At 50.6% G+C, this 21,412-nt stretch overlaps 2 protein-coding genes across 2 annotated transcripts; one reads left to right on the top strand and one right to left on the bottom strand.

The window, feature by feature from the left end:
• The first annotated feature begins 695 nt into the window (after window positions 1-695).
• Window positions 696-10,646, top strand: TOR1A (torsin family 1 member A). Its single transcript, XM_081236378.1, has 5 exons — window positions 696-927; window positions 1,573-1,838; window positions 4,072-4,247; window positions 4,349-4,476; window positions 9,114-10,646. The coding sequence occupies exons 1-5, from the start codon at window positions 747-749 to the stop codon at window positions 9,362-9,364; spliced, it is 1,002 nt and encodes a 333-aa protein (XP_081092504.1). The 5' UTR covers window positions 696-746; the 3' UTR covers window positions 9,365-10,646.
• Window positions 10,647-12,492: 1,846 nt separating this feature from the next.
• On the bottom strand, window positions 12,493-18,947 carry TOR1B (torsin family 1 member B). The gene is made up of 5 exons (XM_081236377.1): window positions 18,681-18,947; window positions 17,801-18,066; window positions 16,374-16,549; window positions 14,944-15,071; window positions 12,493-14,637 (listed from the first exon to the last, which is right to left on the bottom strand). The coding sequence occupies exons 1-5, from the start codon at window positions 18,877-18,879 to the stop codon at window positions 14,396-14,398; spliced, it is 1,011 nt and encodes a 336-aa protein (XP_081092503.1). The 5' UTR covers window positions 18,880-18,947; the 3' UTR covers window positions 12,493-14,395.
• Between the last annotated feature and the right edge of the window lie 2,465 nt (window positions 18,948-21,412).

Raw genomic sequence — 21,412 nt, forward strand, 5'->3', positions numbered from 1 at the left:
TTGTCCAGGTGATGCAGGTCAACATCAACAGTCAGAAATCATGTTGACTGTATGTACCTTTGATATGATGTTATAAAAATAGCACTTTATCTCTGTAAAGTATATTCCTCCCCAAAACCCGTAACTCCAGTCTAATCATAAGGAAAGCATCAGACAAATTCCAGTAGTTGGGGATCCTACAAAAGATTTGACCAGTACCCCCCCCCCAAACTCTCAAGGTCATCAAAACCAAGGAAAGTTTGAGAAACAGCCACAGCCAAGGGGAGCTAAGGAGACATGACAACTAAATATAATGTGGTATCTTGGATGGGATCCCGGATCACAAATAGGACGTTAGGTAAAACCTAAGGAAATATGAAGAAACTTTAGTTAGTTACAATCTAGCAATATAAGTTCATTAATTTTAACAAATGTAACATACTAATGTAAGATGTTAATAATAGGGGAAACTGTGCGGGCGGGGGTGTGGTAATATGGAACCTCTCTGTACTGTCCTGTCAACTTTTCTATAAATGTAAAACTGTTCCCAAAAATGTTTTATTAAAAAAAAAATTGGCCCCTCCAGCGGCCCCAGCGCCCAAAGCAGGCAAGGGCCGTGCCCCTCACAAAGATGGCGGCCGCCGGCGTCGGAGGAGGTCCGCCCGCTACAAAGATGGCGGCCCCGGAGGGCGGGACCGGAAGTGCAGTCTGGCGGTAGCGCCGGTCTGCGGTAGGCGTGAGAACGCGCGGGCGGCGCGGGTCCGGGCATGAAGCTGGGCCGGGCCGCACTGGGCCTGGTGCTGCTGGCGCCGTTGGCGGTGCGGGCGGTGGAGCCCATCAGCGTGGGACTGGCCCTGGCCGGCGTCCTCACCGGCTACATCTCCTACCCGCGCCTCTACTGCCTGTTCGCCGAGTGCTGCAGCCAGAAGCGGAGCCTCAGCCGGGACGGTAGGATGGGGAAGGGTCTGAGGGCTGGTGCTAGGGCTGGGGCGGGGGTCAGAGGCTGGGGTCCAGGAGACCCGGAAGCCCGGGCAGGGCTGAGGCCAGCGGGGGCTGGACCCGGAACCGGAGTGCGGGATGGGGCCTGGCTCCTGGGCCACGGCCACAGGCAGACCGGACTTTGGTCGGAGACCTGCGGAGGCCAGCTGCTGTTTGGGCACCTTCGCTCAGAAACTGGGAGTGTGGACGATTGGAAACTAACTCCAGAGAGTTTTTACTCCTTCCTCGCCGGAGACGGGAAGGCTGGTGGGGACTCTAACGGCGCGGAGCAGTAAGGGCCGAACCGCCGCCCTTTTCCTGCCGGGCGTGGGGCGGGAGGGACCGAGCGGGGATGAGGGGCTCACGCTGGTGGCGGAGGCACTGGAGCCAAGGGTCTCTTCAGGAAGGAGGGCTCGGGAACGGGCAGGACTAGTAGAGGGAGGGCCTGCTGGACCCGCCGGTCACCTGGGCCAAGTGCTTACCTACATCCGCGTCTCACTAGACGCTTGAAGAGCTTAGCGGGCTTCGCTGACTTTCCCATGAGCCTGTAAACTGGGCTGCGTTTTGCCACGTGTGTCCCCCTCCTCCCCGCCTGACTGGCTTTGTTTTTCCCAGCGCTGCAGAAGGATCTGGACAGCAAGCTCTTTGGACAGCATCTTGCAAAGAAAGTCATCTTAAATGCCGTGTCTGGCTTCATAAGCAACCCGAAGCCCAAGAAACCTCTCACCCTCTCCCTACACGGGTGGACGGGCACCGGCAAAAATTTTGTCAGCAAGATCATCGCAGAGAATATTTACGAGGGTGGTCTGAACAGTGACTACGTCCACCTGTTTGTGGCCACACTGCACTTCCCTCACATCTCCAACATCACCCTGTATAAGGCAAGGGCCAAATTTCGGGATCCTTCCTGGATGATGCTGGGTTTGGGGTTTCTTTGTTGGGGAACGGGATTTGGAAATTCCGTGTTGAAATGAGTGAGCCCTGAAAATGCATCAGTTCCCCCTTTGAAAAGTGTGGAACTTACAGAGGGTTGGAGATGCAGGAAGCAATTATACCATCAAAGCTCGTGGTGGCTTCTGAAAACAGGCTCAGTGTGATATTAAGTGGGGTCGTAGGATTTGAGAGATGGACATAATCAAATCCAGTTTAAAGATCTTCAAATCTAACATGTTTTATAAAAGAGGAAATGTTTCTAGGGAGGCCTCAGTCTGCTTTTACGGTTTAACTCCCTATTTAACAGTCTGGCTTTGTTGGCAGGCACACCTGGATTTGAGCCCTAAGGCTCCTTGCAGCTGTGTAATTGTGGGAAAGTCACAAGACCTCCCTGAGACTCAGGTTCTTCATCTGTCAAATGGCAGTTGTGAGGATTTCTTGAGCTCTGTGTGTCAAGTATGTAACATGATGCCTGGCACATAAGCGTTCAAATCAATGTTAACTATTGCCTTTTTTAATCCTCACTTGTGCGAACACATTTTTCCCTTTGGCTTGGGAGAGCATCAGGGTCACCAACTGTCCAGGAGTTTCTGGGATGTGGGGCTTTCGGTGCTACAACTGAGAAAGTTCCAGGCAAATAGAGATGAGTTAGTCATCCTAGTTAGCATTCTGTCTTCACTGTTTAATAGCTGTGTGACTTTGAGCAAGTTACTTAACCTCTCTACACCTCAGTTTCCTCATCTGTGAAATAGGGAACACAGTAGTAACTACTATGGTGGGTTTTGGAAGGTCACAACAAAACATTGTATGAACGGTGCTTAGAACAGCATCTTAACCTGCAGTGAGTGCTCGATACATGTTCTCTGTTGTTGTCTGTAAGTGGGAGAAGCAGAATGGGAAGACCTTGGTTGCTGGAGCCTGCCAGACATGAAGGAATCCTTGTTTAAAAGGTGGTTCGCGGGGCTTCTCTGGTGGCGCAATGGTTGGGAGTCCGCCTGCCGACGCCGGGGACATGGGTTCGTGCCCCGGTCCGGGAGGATCCCACATGCCACGGAGCAGCTGGGCCCGTGAGCCATGGCCGCTGAGCCTACGCGTCTGGAGCCTGTGCTCCGCAACTGGAGAGGCCACAACAGTGAGAGGCCCGCGTACCGCAAAAAAAAAAAAAAAAAAAAAAAGGTGGTTCGCTTTGTGGACTCTGGCAAGTCACTTCAGCTCCCCTAAGGTTCTCGTCCTGTAAACAGAGGTTAGTTCATACCTACAGAGCAGAGTTACTGCTTAAATATGTACCCATGGAACATTGTAACTGTGGTCCGAGTAGCCAAGCAAAACGCCAAATCATAAGAAGTCAAGAAGTCAAGTCATTGTAACTTACATATTTTTCCTCAGAAACAGATAGCTAATTCTTTCTCCTTACACCCAGGAAAGAACTGTATAGAACCATAATTCAAATTTCTGATGTAAAGGGTCCTTTCTCGCTCTTATCTTGATTGTTTAATATAAGAAGTACCTAAATATGTTCTTAGGGAATGTTCCACTTAAGCAAATTTATTTCAGCAACCTCCAGGCATTGTTCCAGAAACTCAAGAGTGTTGCCTCACCACACTCATCCCCAAGTGTCTGTGCTCTGGAGTTCTCCTCACTTCCCCCATTGGAAAGTTAGAGCCCCTTCTCCAGGCTGATCTAAGGACTGAATGAGAAAAGAGGTTACTTGGTCTCTGCCTTCTTCCAAGAAGGCTGGTGTACACAGGATATGTATTAACATTGCCATTTTGATGACAAAGGCCCAACAACTCAGTGACACGGCATCGACGTGACATGTTGCAGGACAAGAATTACAATCAGAGTGTGGGGCCTTGGAATCAGGCAGGGTGGGATTCAGATCTTAGCTCTGTCACATACTAATTTTGTAATCTTGGGCAAATTTTGTAATCTCAGTTGACTATGCTCTCTGTGCTTCAGTTTTCTCATCTGTACAATGGGTATGATAATGCCTACTACATGGCGTTGTGGTGAGAAACAAAAGAGCTTATATAAAGTTCTTAGCACAGTGGGGAGCACACAGTAAGTAGTCCGTAAATGCAGCCTTTGTAGAGGCAGTCGTAGCATTAATAATGCTCACTCTGGCGGTGTCACTCACACTTCTGAACATCTGTGTGTTGGCTCTTCCCCCTTGTCACTCAGGATCAGTTACAGTCGTGGATTCGCGGCAACGTGAGTGCCTGTGCGAGGTCCATCTTCATATTTGATGAGATGGACAAGATGCATGCTGGCCTCATAGACGCCATCAAGCCTTACCTAGACTATTATGACAACTTGGATGGGGTCTCCTATCAGAAAGCCATCTTCGTATTTCTCAGGTAAAGTCGGGGCTGGGACATGGTTTGAAGAGCTCTGAGCTCCAGCCTGGGGGCTTTGGGGAAAAAAAACCCAGTCCTTATTCACTAGCATTCTTTTGCAGCAATGCTGGAGCAGAAAGGATCACAGACGTGGCTTTAGATTTCTGGAGAAGTGGAAAGCAGAGGGAAGAAATCAAGCTCAGAGACATGGAGCATGCCTTGTCTGTGTCGGCCTTCAATAACAAGAACAGTAAGTGGGGGGGCTTCCCTGGTGGTCCAGTGGTTAAGATGCCGTACTTCCAATGCAGAGGCTGTGGGTTTGATCCCTGGTTGGGGAACTAAGACCCCACACACGGTGCAGTGCGGCCAAAAAAAAAAAAACAACAGTAAGCGAGGCCATCCATTCCCAGCACAACATCCCCCTACTTCATGATCCCGCGCCCCTAAGTTTTAAATTGACGACCTCACCATCACCTGGGGGCTGGTTAGAAATACCAATTCTCAGTCCCTTCCCCAGGCCTCCTGAGTCCAAATTCCTGAGGGAATCTGTGTTAACAAGCTCCAGGTGACTTTCACACATACGCAAGTCTGGGAGATGCTGTTTTAAAGAAATAGGGACATTGTTGATCATCAAGATCTTGAAAATTCGTTTCCTGGTTTTTTCAGCCAAATCATTTTCCTTTGTAAAAGCGGTTGGTGGAACAAGGAAGGCTGCTGGGGAGCCTCTGATGGAGGAGATGGGCCCATTAGATCCCTTTCTTTCTGCACATTAACCTAGAACCCTGAGGGTCTGTGCCCGAGAGTAACAGCCAAGCAGTGGTTGGGCCCCTGTTCTGTACTGGGCACTGTGTGAAACTCTCTACCTGCACGTTTCCTTTAATCTCCATAATTACCTCCTGGGGTAGAAACTACTGTTGTCCTCATTTTATAGATGGGGAAACTGAGGCTCAGAGAGAGAGAACCCTTGCCCAAGGACACACAGCCTATTAGGTATCTCTATTCCGGGGCATGAGCTTTTACTACCAAGCTTATTGCTTTGCCAGTGACCTGACACATTCACTTTTGACCTTGAACCCTTGGATGTGGAAAGACACCATGTTGGAGACTGACCCACTGGGTAAAATCCGTGAGCCATGTGGGTGGGTTGCTACCATTTGCCCAGGTTTGTTCTTGAAATTGTAAAACAGAAGGTCTCCTCTGAAACAGACTTGTCAAGAAATTCATAGCACTTCAGAGTTACATGAACAGTAATGGGGTACTTTATGTCAGTTCGTGCAAGTGGAATGTTAACGGTGAAAGACAAAATATTTTGTAGTGTGTTGAGTAGATTCTTGGCATGCCAGAAGTATGAACACATGCAGTAGAAGTCTCAGCCCCTGAATACCACAGCAAGTGCTTCTGGCCTAGAACCCACGCTGCAGGTTCCAGAGGGTTCCAGAGGATGAGCTTTGGATCTGGGCAGGCCTGGCTTAGCCACGTCCTGACTCCGGCCTTAGGCAGATGGCTGAACCCTTTCATTCGTTCACTCAACGTATTTGTTGAGCACCTACTAGGTGTCAGGCACGGGTCCAAGAACTGGGGACCCAGCAGGGAACCAAAACAGAAATCCTCACTCTCGTGGAGTCTCTATCCTAATGATAACAAGTAAGGAGACGTGTCAGATGCTGGGACCCATATCTACGTAGAGGTAGAGATTTATCTTCCCCTTTTCCCACAATAGGGAAAAAGTAAACCAATAAATAGGGGTTGGGGGTGTGGGACGAGGGTGAGCTGCAGTTTTATTTATTTTTTAATTTTTAAAATTAATTAATTTATCTTTGGCTGCATTGGGTCTTTATTGCTGCACGCGGGCTTTCTCTAATTGCGGTGAGCAGGGGCTACTCTTCGTTGTGGTGCGCGGGCTTCTCACTGGTGGCTTCTCTTGTTGCAGAGCATGGGCTCTAGGCGTGCGGGCTTCAGTAAGTTGTGGCATGTGGGCTTCAGTAGTTGTGGCTTGCGGGCTCGAGAGTGCAGGCTCAGTAGTTGTGGCGCACGGGCTTAGTTGCTCCGCGGCACGTGGGATCTTCCCAGACCAGGGATCGAACCTGCGTCCCCTGCACTAGCAGGCGGATTGTTAACCACTGCACCACCACGGAAGTCCCTGCAGTTTTAAATACAGTGGTCAGGGAAGGCTTACTGTGAGGGTGACATCTGGCCTGACCCGAGGAGTGAGGGAGCCATGTGGACATGGGAGGGAAAAGCATTTCATGGGAGGGAACAGCACACGCGAGAGCCCTGAGGCAGGAGTGTGCCTGGGCCAGGATGAACGCAGGGGACGGGAGGTCAGATGAGAGGTGGAGCTTGACGTGGGGTGCAGATCGTGGAAGGCCTGGGGAACCACAGGAGGGCCTTGGGCTTGGCTCCAAGTGGAAGAGGGAGCCCCTGGAGGGTTTTGAGCAGACAGTTCCCTGATCGGACCTAGTTTTAACAGGACCACCTGGCTGCCGGGTGGAGAACAGACTGAAGGCAGCAGGGACGGGGAGGCCAGCGAGGAGCAGCTGCAACAACCTGGGGGGAGATGATGGCGGCTCGGTCCAGCGTGGCAGCCGTGGGGGAGGTGGGACACCGTCTGACTGGGATGTATTTTGAAGGTGGAAACAATAAGATTTCCTAAGGGACTGTGTGTGGGAATGAGAGAGACGAATCGAGAATCTGGCTTGAGCACTTGGCAGGGTGACACTGCCGTTTAGGGGACGGCCTGCGGGAGGAGGAGGAGGTTTGCAGAGAGGGTGGGAGATGAAGAGGGGCGTGTCCGGCAAGGGATGACTCGTCTGAAGGCAGAGATGCGGAGCAGGTGGCTAAAGTTCCAGAACAGTTCCGGGGCAGGGGGGCAGGCTGAGGACGCAGACTGCGGAGTGGTCAGTCAGTGGTCGGTTGGTGGTTTGTAAAGTCACTCGCTCCACCTGAGCACTCTTCGGGGCCCCTGTGTGGCGGGTCCTTGGCGTCCTGACTCCCTGGCTGATTAGCTTCCTGCTCTCCTTGCCTGATGGCCCCAGCTCAGTGCTCACAGGCCGTGACACCACCTGGAATCGTCTGTTTACCAGGTGGCCGGTCCACGTCTGCCTGGCTCTCCTCCCTCCCCTGCCTCGGGCCTCAGGCGCACCTGGCACAGGGCAGGCCTGCCGGCGACGACCTGGCCAGGGCTGTCCGGCTCGGCGCTCCATGTGCTGCTTTCCCACGGCCACAGACTCCACCGCATCCAGGCAGTCAGATGTTTATTGAGCACCAGCTGTGTGCAAAGCACCGTTGGGCAAGAAAAGAATAAACCCCAGATGTGATTGATAGTAAAAAAAAGTATATTTGGTCTTCATCCGCATTTTCTGGCCCAGAGCTCCTAAAACCCTTGGAGTTTCAAAATGATAAGAGCCATAATGGTGTCTTTGATATTCCTAACAAACCCCTTTCAACCACATCAGAGTTTGTGTTAATGAGTGACTTTTGGAAAATAGCAGGGTGGGGGGTGGCTTCCAGGGGAACCAACCCTTGATCGGAGGGTTGGAACTTTCCGTCTCCAGCCCTTGTAGACCTCCCAGGAGGGAAGAGGGGCTGAAGGTTGCATCAGTCGCCAGTGGCCAGTGATTTAATCAACCGTGCCTATGTAAAGAATTTTCCATGGAACCCCTAAAGGACAGGGTTTGGAGAGCTTCCAGGTTGGTGAGCACGCGGAGATCTGGGGCGAGTGATGCGCTCAGAGGTCATGGAAGGGTCGCGCCCCTTCCCACATACGTTGCCCTGTGCATCCCTTCCAGCTGGCTGTTTCTGAGTTATATCCTTTTATAATCAACCGGTAATCTAGTAAGAAAATGTTTCTCTGAGTTTCTGTGAGCTGCTCTAGCAAATTAATTGAACCCAAGGAGGGGGTCATTGGAACCTCGGAAGCACGGTGACAACCCGAACTTTTGGTTGGTGGCCGAAGGAGAGGACGGTCTTGTGGGGCTGCGTCCCTAACCTGTGGGATCAGAGAGTGTCAGAATTGAGCTGAAAGCAGGTGGGCTCGGAGCACCGCTTGGTGGGGGGGGGGTACATACAGGATGGACTGGATGTCGGAGGCAAACCAGGATTAAGGCACAGGGGTGAAGCGGCAAGGCGGAAGGGAAACCGGCCTCAGGAAGAAACGCTGAGTGTGATCCAATGGGCGCTGCGTCATCTCCAAAGGGGAAGTGGGAGGGTCAAGAGGCCGGGAATCTATCTCGGAGGACCCAAGACTGGGCAGAGGCAGTCCTCATCCAGGGAAAGTGCGAGCCCTGTGGCCGTAACAGAGCGCTGTCTTCACACATTACTGAGGATTCTAGCTTTTGGTCCCGCAAACACTCTGGAGGGTGGGGACATGCCGGCAGCCGCAGTGGGTCTCTACCCTGTTGCTAATCCCAGCCGCTGGAACCCCAGCCAGTCGCAAATTTCCAAGATGCGGGAGTGCTGGTCCTGCCTTGGGGACTCTTCTTCTCACCTTTCACTTTCTGTGAAGCTGCTCCCTTTCCTACTCGGCCTGCCTGCTTATTCCAGGGTGGGTGGTGAGCCCCTTTCCCACCTCAGATCCTTTTTTTTCTTTTCATATCTAAAAATTGTAATAAATGCATAGGAAGGGTACCCGCCTGAGATCTTAGCGGTCACATCTCGAGAGGCCTCCCTGCCCACTGCGGCATCACCCTGCCCTTGGCTTTCACAGGAGCGTCACCCCTCGCGGTTGCCCTGGGTGAGCTCCCTGGCTAGTCTGACTGCTCATTAGGCTGTGAGCCCCATGAGGGCAGGTGCGGGGCTCCACCTCATGGCTGATACCCAGCAGATGTGTGTGGACAGGTGGACAGGTGGGTGGACAATGGATGAACAGCACCTTTTTCTTTTCCCCAGGTGGCTTCTGGCACAGCAGCTTAATTGACCGAAATCTCATTGATTACTTTGTTCCCTTCCTCCCCCTGGAATATAAACACCTAAAAATGTGCATCCGAGTCGAAATGCAGTCCCGAGGCTACGAAGTTGACGAGGACATTGTAAGCAGAGTGGCCGAGGAGATGACATTTTTCCCCAAAGAGGAGAGAGTTTTCTCTGACAAAGGCTGCAAAACTGTGTTCACCAAGTTAGATTATTACTACGATGACTGATGGCGCCAGAGATGTCGCTTCCCGCATCCCCTCTCTGGTCCCGGAAGAGGAGTAAAATGAATTATCCCGGTGTGACAGGACAGGCACTTTCCTGGGCGTTATTTTCATCTGGTAGGGCCTGTGGGCCGTCGGTGACACATCACAGGTGGAAACAGCCCCAGAGCCTGCAGAAGCAGGAGCAGCCAGCCGCCAGGCCTCATGGTTTTTTAAAAATCATGTTTTAATTTCAAGTGTTTCTGTTTCAAGGAAGGATGAATCAGTTTTACTGAAAATGTGATAATTTTATTTAAAATGGTTTTTAACATTATGAAGAAACTTTTCAGACTCTTAAGTTGTTGGCTTTGTGTGTGTTTTTACGTTCCTGTCATTCCAGCATACACTGTGATGTCTTTACTGCTAAAAAGCCTGAGTCCTCGGCCTGTCTTCTGTAGGATGGTGTCACTGTACTGGGGACGGAGGCTCTAGCAGCGAGCCAATCTGTCCCAGGATGACCATCGCAAGGGCAGTAAGTGTTTATAGAAGGACAAGTGTGTAAGGGGACACACTCAGGCCCGTCACAGACAAGACCTAAATGTCCTCCCCAAGAGTTTTCATCACAGTAGCATTGTGAACTGTGGGAATGATCTTAGTAACGTCATGAACAATTTGTTAGAAACAGAATCTTCTCGAAAGAAAAGCATCTGCAGCTTGTCACTGGCCGGTCAGTCAGCTTTGCAAAGGCCCTTCTCTTCTTTCCATTCCTAAATGAGCCACACGCTCTGTACCAGGTTTTGCCATATTTTCTTAAAACCTTCCTCACTGATTACTAATTTTCATTATGTTGAATCAGAACTCCCCAAACCTCTAGGGAAGCTCAGCTGCCCCCCAGGATGCTGAGAACAGTGTTTTTATTTATTAATGCAAACAGCTACCATTTTACAATAAAATTGTGTATGATTTGTGAATATATTTTTTTAATTTATTTTTTTTTTAATTTTTGGCCACACTGGGTCTTTGTTGCTGTGTGCAGGCTTTCTCTAGTTGCAGCGAGCGGGGGCTACTCGTCATTGCAGTGTGCAGGCTTCTCATTGTGGTGGGTTCTCTTTGTTGTGGAGCACGGGCTCTAGGCACGTGGGCTTCAGTAGTTGTGGCACTCAGGCTCAGAAGTTGTGGCTCACAGGCTCTAGAGCGCAGGCTCAGTAGTTGTGGCACATGGGCTTAGTTGCTTTGCAACATGTGGGATCTTCCCGGACCAGGGCTCGAACCTGCGTCCCCTGCGTTGGTAGGCAGATTCTTTTTTTTTTTTTTTTTGAATAAATTTTATTTATTTATTTATTTATTTATTTATAAACATTCATGTGACTTGCTTTTGTTTTGAATTAAAAATTCTTTTTTATTTTATACTTTTGGCTGCATTGGGTCTTCGTTGCAGTGCGTGGGCTTCTCATTGCGGTGGCTTCTCTTGTTGTGGAACACAGACTCTAGGCGTGCAGGCTTCAGTAGTTGTGGCACGCAGGCTCAGTAGTTGTGGCTCGCAGGCTCTAGAGCACAGGGTCAGTAGCTGTGGCGCATGGGCTTAGTTGCTCCGCGGCATGTGGGATCTTCCTGGACCAGGGCTCAAACCCGTGTCCCCTGCGTTGGCAGGCGGAGTCTTAACCACTGCGCCACCAGGGAAGTCCCTAAGCTGTGAATTTAGACCTAACAGTGCAGCCCAGGCTGGAATGGAGGAGAGTGTGACACGGACTCCGAGGACCTTGGCAGCTCCGGCTCCTTGCTCAGCTGCCCGTGGGGTCACACTCCATCAAGGGGGCCCCTGGAGCTCCCGACACTCAGCTGTGGAGTTCATTCAAGTCTACAGACATACCTCCCGCTGAGAAGCCGGCCAGGAGTACAGAGCAGTGTCGGAATGTAAACACGCCTTGTTTTGTGCAACACACCTTTGTGCCTACGAGGGCTGCTGAGGGCTGCTGTGGGATACGAGCATCTGCACAGTGCTCGCAGGGGCAGTTATTAGCAGGCACAGAAGACGGGTTGGACCCCTCTGCCTCATGGCTACCCACCCGCCCAGGCCCCCTAAGGCAGCACGGAATGTAGGAAAGTGCTTGATGTTGACCTGAAGCTGGCCTGTTGTCACGGCCCCGGGGGTAACGGATTAGGGCAAACTGTTCATCTGAAAATGGCAGCCCCAGCACCTGGGAGTCCCTAATTAGGGAACACAGGGGTCCCCTGACTCCCCTTGGAAAGTTCAGTCTTTGAGGTGAGGCAGCATGGGGTGAAGTAGAAGCGACATTAGCCTGAGACCCAGACGGAGAAGGGCAGCCTCATGGGATGAACACCTCCAACTGGGAACTTACAGGAGTGGGTGACGACGTGTTGGCGAAGAGGGTCTCAGCTTTCTAGAAAGGGCTCCATCCTCAGTCCTGGGAAGAGCTGGTGTTAACAAATCACTGTCAAAGATAAGAGCCCAGGTTAAGGGATTAAGCTGAAATCTGGTTAACATAACAAGGATTTCATTATTTACCACTTCAGGGCAGGCAAGACCAGGCAAGTAGGTTTCCCGGTCTGAGCTCGGCCTTACTCAGGTTCAGAATGGCAGCCGTGAGTCACGTTTGAGTGCCTCAGTTTTCTTCCTACGTTAATTTTAGGAGAATATATTTGTTAGGAAGACGACCAGCTCTTTCTGATGATATTTTCATCCATGAAAACTCGATGGAGTAGAACCCATCATCTAATCCAATTTAACTTTGTATTTGTTTGGGGATAACAGCCTTTAAGGTAAATGTTTTTTTAAGGTCTAATACTTTTTTTTTTATTTTTTATTTTTATTTTTGGCTGCGTCGGGTCTTTAGTTCCAGCGTGCGGGCTTCTCTCTGATTGTGGCACACGGGCTTAGTTGTCCTGCGGCATGTGGGATCTTAGTTCCCCAACTAAGGATCAAACCCATGTCCCCTGCACTAGAAGGTAGATTCTCCACTGCTGGACCATCAGGGAACTCCCTAAGGTAAATACTGATTCTTTATGAGGTAAAGAATGCCACCCAGCGTGTCCAGGGTATGGTGAGCCTAAAGACACCTGACTTTTCGAAGAGCCTTTATTCTAAGCTCAAACTTTTCAGAGCTACCAAATAAACCAGAAACAAAATCTGCAAGTGGCATCTCACATGATAAAATGTAGGCTTTATTATTTGACATTCAGTAGGTCAATTTAAGTTTGTCTACATCTTACGTGGGGTGGGGATACTGGGCCATGAGCAGCTGTTGCCTTTTCAAGTTACAAATCCGTTAACAGCAGTCCAAAGGTAACCAACGTGTGTTGAGTTTATTGCATCATAACAAAAAATCTTATCTCCTCCTGACCAGACACCCAAAAGGTGACAAAAGAAACATAACTTAGCTCCAACTTGAGAACATGTACTAAAAATTTTAAGCCTCACCTTGGCTTTTTTTTTTTTTTTTTTTTTTTTTTTTTGCGGTACGCGGGCCTCTCACTGTTGTGGCCTCTCCCGCTGTGGAGCACAGGCTCCGGACGCACAGGCTCAGCGGCCATGGCTCACGGGCCCAGCCGCTCCGCGGCATGTGGGATCTTCCCGGACCGGGGCACGAACCCGTGTCCCCTGCATCGGCAGGCGGACTCTCAACCACTGCGCCACCAGGGAAGCCCCACCTTGGCATTTTTTAAAGACTAAGTGTGATCCTCTATAAGGCATTGCCATGTGGGAGGAACATTCATTCTGCCACATCTTATATAGAAAAAAGCTGCATGTTCTCATCACATGTCTGCAGTTGCATTGCAACTACAAGATAGAATGATCCACACTGGCTGGAATGGAAGTCGTATTTCCCAGTGGCCAGGGCAGCCCAGCCTGACACTGCCATACAGGGTATCATTCTCAGATGACACCCAGGATCAGCCACAACCTTAAGAGTATCTGATAAAGGAATAGGCAATTATTCCTTCCCATGTTTTAAAATGAGCAATGTCCCATATTTCTATTATCTAAGATTCAGAAGTAAGAACATTATAAAAAATATACATATCCTTGAAAACTCGAGCACTTCTAGTGTCCAGTACTTCCACTTTAGCAACGAGAACGTGCAAGCTGACCGTTCAGTCGGCACGTGTCATCCGTGGAGAAGGACTCTGTCCTACGGATTTCAAATGGTTCTGTGCAGTCAAGTGAGAGACTGACCCACGTGTAAACTGTAACAGACAAACATTTCACCGTGGGAGCCAAGGACTCAAAGCCAACAGTCGGGTTCTGATCCGACTTCAGGGATGATATGGCTGGGGGGACATCTAGCCGGGGCTGAAGTTAAGGAGTAGAGGTGGTACAAGGAAGGCGGCGATCGGTACCAAGTAAGAGTTGGGAGAAGGAATTCCATGACCAGGGCTGTCATCAGCAGCAAAGCCACGGACAGACGGAGAGGTCCTGCCCGTCCTGCCTGGCTGCAGGGCCCTGGCGTGGAGCCCCCATGCCACACACAGGCGGTTCCCCCAGCTGCGTGCTCGGCCTGTGGGCCCAGGTCCTCCCACACGACACTGCCTGAAGGTGCCACCGATTTTACCTGAAAATACTTCAAGTCAGTGAACGCGCTCTGTAAAAAAAAGAACTAGAGCAGAAGAATGCTTCTGGCAGGTGAAAACCCAGCGCTCCCCGGATTGCAGCGGGGCCCTCGAACTCCTTCAGTTCAGCTTCTGAGGTGTGGGTACCGTTGGGTCAGAAAGAGTCCTTGGTCTCACTCACACAGCTGTTTTCAAGGCACTTCTGTCATTCTGTCAAGGTCAGTTAAGTGGTAGTGGCGGGGGAGGGGAGGGACTTCAAAAGTTCATCTTCAACCACAATGAACAGCTGGGTTGCTGTCCTGTTGCAAAATGACAAGTACCCTTAACAGATGAGCATCATTTCAAAAATCAACCCTTAGAAGCTTCCATGTCCCGCAAGTCCACAGGTGCAAATGTGTAAACCCTGAAGAGGTTTTCAAAGTGCTTGGAAAGGCCAGGCCCCGAGTTCCCTGGGCTCCCAGCCGCGTCTCACCCCATCTGGATGAGAGTTCAGTGAAAATCCAGCCGTGACTGCACTGTCTTGCAGCCCTTGTCTGAGTAGATTTTCTCGTCTTTAGGGAAAAACGTCATTTCCTCTGCCACCCTGGTGACGACGTCTTCGTCGACGGCAGAACCACGGGCCTTCATCTCTGCCCGCACGCACATCTTCACGTGGCTGTACTCCAGGGGCAGGAAGGGGATGAAGTAGTCGATGAGGTTCCTGTCTATCAGTCCACTGTGCCACAGGCCACCTGGGAAACAAGGCACAGCTGGGTTTCTCGCCTGTTCCTGTCCCTGTCACCCGGCCAAGCTCGCTGCTCTAACAGGGCCCAGCACATGCTTCACGTCTGTAGCCCTCAAGATTCTCTTTTGGTCAAGCGTGATGTAAGGACCGGTTGGCTACCCCTGCTAACTAGCTTCTAGAATAGAATGCCCTCCGAAAAAGTCCCTGCTTCAACCAAGGCACGGAGGCGAGCAGATTCTGTGGTTTCGTGAAAGGCTTAAAGAGAGACACGTGACCGCGGGCAGGGTGAGGGCTCCTCGCCAGGGGCACTCACTGTGTTTGTTATTGAAGACCCCAACAGACAGCACGGGCTCCAGGTCCTTCAGCTGGATGTCTTCCCTCTTCCTCCCTGCCCGCCAAAAGTCAAGGGCCGTCTTAGTTATGAGGTCCCCGCCTGCATTGCTGAGTTGGCCAAAGAAACGAAGATTAAAATCACACGTTAAGACTTCTCTATGACATATACACACTACTATAGATAAAATAGATAACTAATAACAACCTACTGTATAGCACAGGAACTCTACTCAATACTCTGTAATGACCTATATGGGAAAAGAATCTAAGAGTGGATATATGTATACGTAAAACTGATTCACTTTGCTGTACAGCAGAAACTAACACAACATTGTAAATCAACTATACTCCAATAAAAATTAATTAAAAATAAAAAGACTTCTCTAATCAGGAAACGTACCTGCTCTAAGTTTATTCTTTTTTTTTCAGTTTCTAAGCAGTTTTTTTTTTTTTTTTTGATGTGGACCATTTTTAAAGTCTTTATTGAATTTGTTACAGTACTGCTTCGGTTTTCTTATGTTTTGGTTTTTTGGCCACAAGGCATGTGGGATCTTAGCTCTCCGATCAGGGATCGAACCTGCACCCCCTGCACTGGAAGGCGAAGTCTTAACCACTGGACCGCCAGGGAGGCCCCTATACAGCTTGTTTCAAAGTCAAATATATAAGCCAGTCTATATGTATTAAAGGGTTGTAATGACTTCTTACAAATGTCATATATCATCAGGAAACACTGAGTTTTCTAATATGGAATCAGATTGTGATATTTCTCTAAGGTTTATTCTTAACCAAGGAATATTTACTAAGTGTTACTAGACAAAAAAAAATAGCACCTGCCCTCAGGAACTGAAAATCTTTTTCAGAACTTGGTGTGTCATGCTACAACTTTTTTTTTTTTAATTATTTATTTATTTTTGGCTGCGCTGGGTCTTCGTTGCTGTGCATGGGCTTCTCATTGCAGTGGCTTCTCTTGTTGTGGAGCACGGGCTCTAGGCACGCGGGCTTCAGTAGCTGTGGCTTGAAGGCTCTAGGGCACGGGCTCAGTAGTTGTGGCGCACGGGCTTAGTTGCTCCGCGGCATGTGGGATCTTCCCGGACTAGGGCTCGAACCCATGTCTCCTGTATTGGCAGGCGGATTCTTAACCACTGCGCCACCAGGGAAGTCCGCTACAACTTTTTATAACCCTGAGAGACAACATGTGCAAGTAATGAAATTACCTGTTATTCATTTGTTTCCTCCTTCCCCTGCTCTGTACCATGCTGACACTAGCAACCCCAAAGTAAAAGAAGTCCGCAAGTCACTTTTGCCAGGCTGGCACTTTTGTCCCTGGCACCTGCTGAGGTTGCCAGGACCTCCTTCTAGCCCTGGCAGAATGAAGGGCTGTGTGCCCTCAGAGAAACACCTCCCACTGACCTGAGAAAGATGAAGATGGCCTTCCGGTAAGACACGCCATCAATCTGCTCGTAGTAATCTAGGAATGGCTTGATTGCATCAATGAGCCCCGGGTGCAATTTATCCATCTCGTCAAATATGAACACGGAGCTCGCACATGCACTCACGTTACCCCGAATCCACCTCCGTAACTGGTCCTACACCAACCGTAAGAGAAGAAATAGGATGCAGGGACTCAAAAGATAGGCCCAGGGGAGCAGGGGCGCTCCACTGTTCCTCATGCTCAGGAAGGTGAAAAATCAGAGCTCTCTGGGGTTTAACAAAGAAAACTCGCACCCTAACCTCCACTCACTGGCTGAGAGCTTTTCCAAAACTTCATCTATAAGAAGTGGAAACTGGCAGAGATAGGTGCTAAAATGCAAATAAGTGTTTTCCTAACTCAAATGACGTGCCAAATGTGACTTTTTAAAGGTATTGGGTCTAAGATACATGAATATTGATCATTTCACTGTTCACCAACCTGTCATCTTCATCTCCCTAGGGCTGGGAATCTCATGTTAATTTTACCAGACATACTGAGGAATAAGAAACTAGACTAAGACCGGCACAGCATCCCAAGACCAGTGCCTTTTACTGGTGCAGTGAACAAAGGTGCTGACCTAGATGACATTTCATGAAAAGCGTTTGTTCGTGTATTTCTAGGGATTTATGACAGAATTTGGTAAATAAGAAAATCATTCTCTCTTTTTGGCAGTCTTCCCTGTCTTACAGTTTATGGGGCAAATATCCACTTTCACTTCCTTGTTCAGTTTCTATTCCTTATTTCAGTCCCCACCTAACAGCAGGAACACTAACTTTCACAAGGACGTCCATTTAAATGAGAGCCCTACGGGACGACTTAACACAGCAATGCCAAGAATGTGAAGGACGGGAGGAACAAAGGAAGTGAACGCTATTGAGGAGAAACAAAATCCTCTGGTCTCCACTGCTAACCGCAGAGGCCAAGCTGAAGCTGCATCACAGGAGAAGCCTTACATGAAGTCGTGTCCAAGCAAATCGCATGACCTGCTCCACTTAACCAAGGGCTGTGATGGGGATACTGAAGATACGCACCGCGCAACACAGCTACCCTGTGGACTGGGAGTCAGGAGATTTGGGTCCCGGTTTCTGATTTGCACAAAAATTCTAAGGAGCAAGTCGCCTTGCCGCTCTTGGCTCCATCTTTTAATGGAAATAACATCACCTACCCAGCTGTATTATTTTGGAATCAGCGAGAAAAAAAAGTTGCAGGAGAGCTCTGCAGATGGCAAAGGGTTACCAGGGTGGGGGAAGTGTGCAGGGGCCTGGGGCTACGGGAGTGCAAAGGAAAGCAGCAGAGGCCGGAGTCAGGGAGCAGGTCGCCCGGACGGGTCCGAGAGGCCAGGGGACGGGGTAACAGAATTCCTTGCCTGGTACAGTTTTATGTGCTGCTCGTGAGGAAAGTGCAGGGTCGACACAAACAGGTGGACAAAGTCGCTCTTGAGACCTTTTGGGTGAAGATTTTCAGCCACAATTTGGCTGACAAAATTCTTGCCCGTGCCAGCCCAGCCGTGTAAGGAAAGGGTCAGTGGTTTCTTGGGATTTTTGTTGTTCCTGAAGCCAGTCAGCGCCTTGAGAATCACCGCTGTGGCCAGATGCTGCCCAAAGAGCTTCTCCTCCAAATTCAGCTTGAGGGCTGCAGGAGCCAGCCCGGGAACAAGAGAGAAAAACACACATTAAACGTGCACCAGAAAAGCAGCACTCTCCCCAGCTGGCCAAAGTGAGAGGCACAGGTTAGCAAGTGGTCCAGCAGGGTCTCTGCCAAACCCCAGGGTTAGCGCCGAGGCAGAACCACACGGGCTGCAGTCACACGACGCCACTTCCAAGGAAATGGACTAGAAAAGGAAGCCAAATGTGTTCGTTCATCCAAGGATTGGCCCTCTCTTGACTCAGCCGCTTGCTATTTCCCCAGCCACCCCTTCCGGCTTGTAAGAAAACCGAGGGCCAAAGGTGGGCTTTCTGGGCAGACGCTGCACATCTGAAAACTACTTAACAGGGGTGACATGGCGCCGAAGGGCTGCTGCTTTCAGTTTCTTCTTACTGTCATCCCAACGCATCCAAACTTTTAGAAAGGAACTTGGGCAGAGCCCCACGATCCGGAGAAACTGTCTCCGAAGACACGGCTTCCGAGGCTGGAGTCCGGGCCGAGGCCCCAACCCTCCTCCTTCCCACCCCACCTCAGGGTAAGCGCGGGGTGCCGGGCGCTGGCGCCCGCGCCCCTCGAGCCCCTCCGGGGCAGACCCGCCGTACCCGACGCGTTGAGCGGCTGCTCTTCTCGGCAGCACTCGGCGAAGCGGCAGTACAGGTCCTTGTACGACAGGTAGCCGGTGAGGGCCGACGCGGCCCCGATGGCGATGCCCAAGCTGATAGGGTCGAACGCCGCCGCCACGTGGGCCTCCAGCAGCAGCCGCAGCGCCGCGGCGACCCAGAACAGCCCAGCCGGATGCATCGCCCAGCTCGCAGCCAGCCACAGCCACTGCTAGGGCCGCCCGGGCAGCCGAGTTTGGGGACGAACTTCCGATCCGTGCGTCACCTCCGCCCGCAGGCCACCCCCAACACACCGTGGGAAGGCCTTGTTGGCGAGGGGCGTGGCTCCGCGCCACCATCTTTGCGAGAGCCACGGAAGGGGGTAGTGACTCTCTCAGCTGCAGGTGAAACGCACGGCTAGCTTTTACGGTTTCTTTTTCTTAAGAGCTTCTCAGATCCTTCACGCTTTGCTTTGTCATCCCTCTCTTCACGTCCCCTGGAGCTATCGTGAGCCTTTCTTAAGTCTCCCCATCCTGCCTGCCTTCCTGAAACAGTTGCAGGGTGCTCTGGGTGCCTGGCCCCAGGCTGAGCACTGGGGCTACACCAAGGCGGACGTGCCCTGGTGTGCACAAACCCAGAAGCGCACTCTTTCATTGAGCACGCTACAAGGCAGGCCCCTTGCTGGATGCTGGGAGACAGACAGTACGGAAGGAGATGGGGTTGCCCGCCCCCGCCTCGAGCTTCTAGGCTCTGGGAGAGGCAGGCAGTGGGCAAGGGCCAATAGTGAGCGGTCAGAGAAGCGCCGAGGCCATGGAGCAGGGAACGCTGTCAGTCTGAACTGAGAATTAACGGAGTTAGCCAAGCAAAAACGGAGGAGTAGGATGTTCTATGCAGAGAACAGAATATGCAGGATGTGCAGTTTGGGGGACTGAAAGTATTTCACACGGTGGAGGCTGGTGAGAAGGAGGATGGAGAGCTAGGCAGAGACTGGAAGGGGAAGGCCTCTGTTTGGGGGGCAATAGGGAGCCACAGAAGGTTGCACACCGGGAATGACATGGTCAGATCAAAGATCACGATGGCTGCTGGGTTTGTTCAGGTAACGCTGGCCCAGGCTTTGCCGAAGTTGGTTGAGTTCACTCATCAGCCAGTGTATCAACAAATATTTAACAGACACTGGCTGTGTCAGATCCAGTGCCGTATGCTGGGGATAAAGCAGAGCACAGGGGAATTGCCTGGCGGCCCAGGGTTAGGACTTCTCACTTGCACTGCAGGAGCATGGGTTCCGTCCCTGGTCAGGGAACTAAGATCCTGCATGCCACAGCACAGCCAAAAACACTTTTTTTTTTCCTTTTTTTTTGCGGTACGCTTGCCTTTCACTGTTGCGGCCTCTCCCATTGCGGAGCACAGGCTCCGGATGCGCAGGCTCAGCGGCCATGGCTCACGGGCCCAGCTGCTCCGCGGCATGTGGGATCCTCCCGGACCGGGGCACGAACCCGTGTCCCCTGCATCGGCAGGCGGATTCTCAACCACTGCACCACCAGGGAAGCCCTGTGTTATCTTTAGAGTCATAAATACCAGCTACTGAGCTTTTGTAATTCCAGATCCAAACACCATCGATTCCTTCCAGCACTATATACAATCCTTAAAGACACAAAAGTTTCAAACACTAGTGGTCTAAACAGTCTCTCCTGGTACTTCCCTGGTGGTCCAGTGGTTAAAGACTTTGCCTTCCAATGCAAGGAGTGCGGGTTCGATCCCTGGTCGGGGAGCTAAGATCCCACATGCCTCGCGGCCAAAAAACCAAAACACAAAACAGAAACAATATTGTAACAAATTCATTAAAGACTTTAAAAATGGTCCACGTCAACAAAATCTTTAAAAAAATAAACAGTCTCTCCTGACTTGTGAGCCTCACACAATTTGCTGAGAGAGTCAAAAGCGGTGACAGTCACAGTAAAAGGTCTTCCTGACCTCTTAACTGTCTGCAGCGGTAAGGGCTCTATATGCATCAGTCCATTGGTATGTCCAACAACTTCAAGAGGAAGAGACTGTTGTGATCCCCACTTTACAGATAGGGAAACTGAGACCCAGAGAAGTGAGGTCACATGTCCAGAACCACTCAGCTAGGAAGAGAAGGAATGAACCAGTTTCTGTAACTTTTATGGCCTCAACCTCCTGCTCTCCACACACTCGCCCCACCCCGTGTTGCAAATCCCCTGGAGACCACAGAGCTGCTCCAACATCTCTCACAGCTGCACCCCAGGGAACGCGCTGGACTTGACCAACTGCATGCCCGAGGCGGCTTCTGTCCCAGAGCCAGCAGGAAAACTGATTAGGTTCAACAGATAACAGAGGGCCTGGCAGCCAGGCCACCTGCTCACACCAGCCCTGGTGGAGAAAGCTTGTCAGGCGTCCCTGGAGAGGTGCTTTGAGCCCCAACTTTCTGGAGGTAGGGTGGCAGCCCTTGTGGTGGGCCTTACCCTGTCTTAAGCCGGCCACCTTCACCCTGGGGTATGTGAACACCTGGAGGTAGATGAAGACTTCCCAAGGACATGTGGGATGGGTCACTGTAAGGATGCCAATCCTAGAAACTCAGCCTCTTTCTTTTCTTTCTTTCTTTCTTTCTTTCTTTCTTTCTTTCTTTCTTTCTTTCTTTCTTTCTTTCTTTCTTTCTGTCTTTTTAATTAAAGTATAGTTGACTTACAAGGTTTTGTTAGTTTCAGGTATACAGCAAA

This window comes from Mesoplodon bidens, assembly GCF_964165515.1.
Source record: "Mesoplodon bidens genome assembly, chromosome: 6".
Lineage (NCBI taxonomy): Eukaryota > Metazoa > Chordata > Mammalia > Artiodactyla > Ziphiidae > Mesoplodon > Mesoplodon bidens.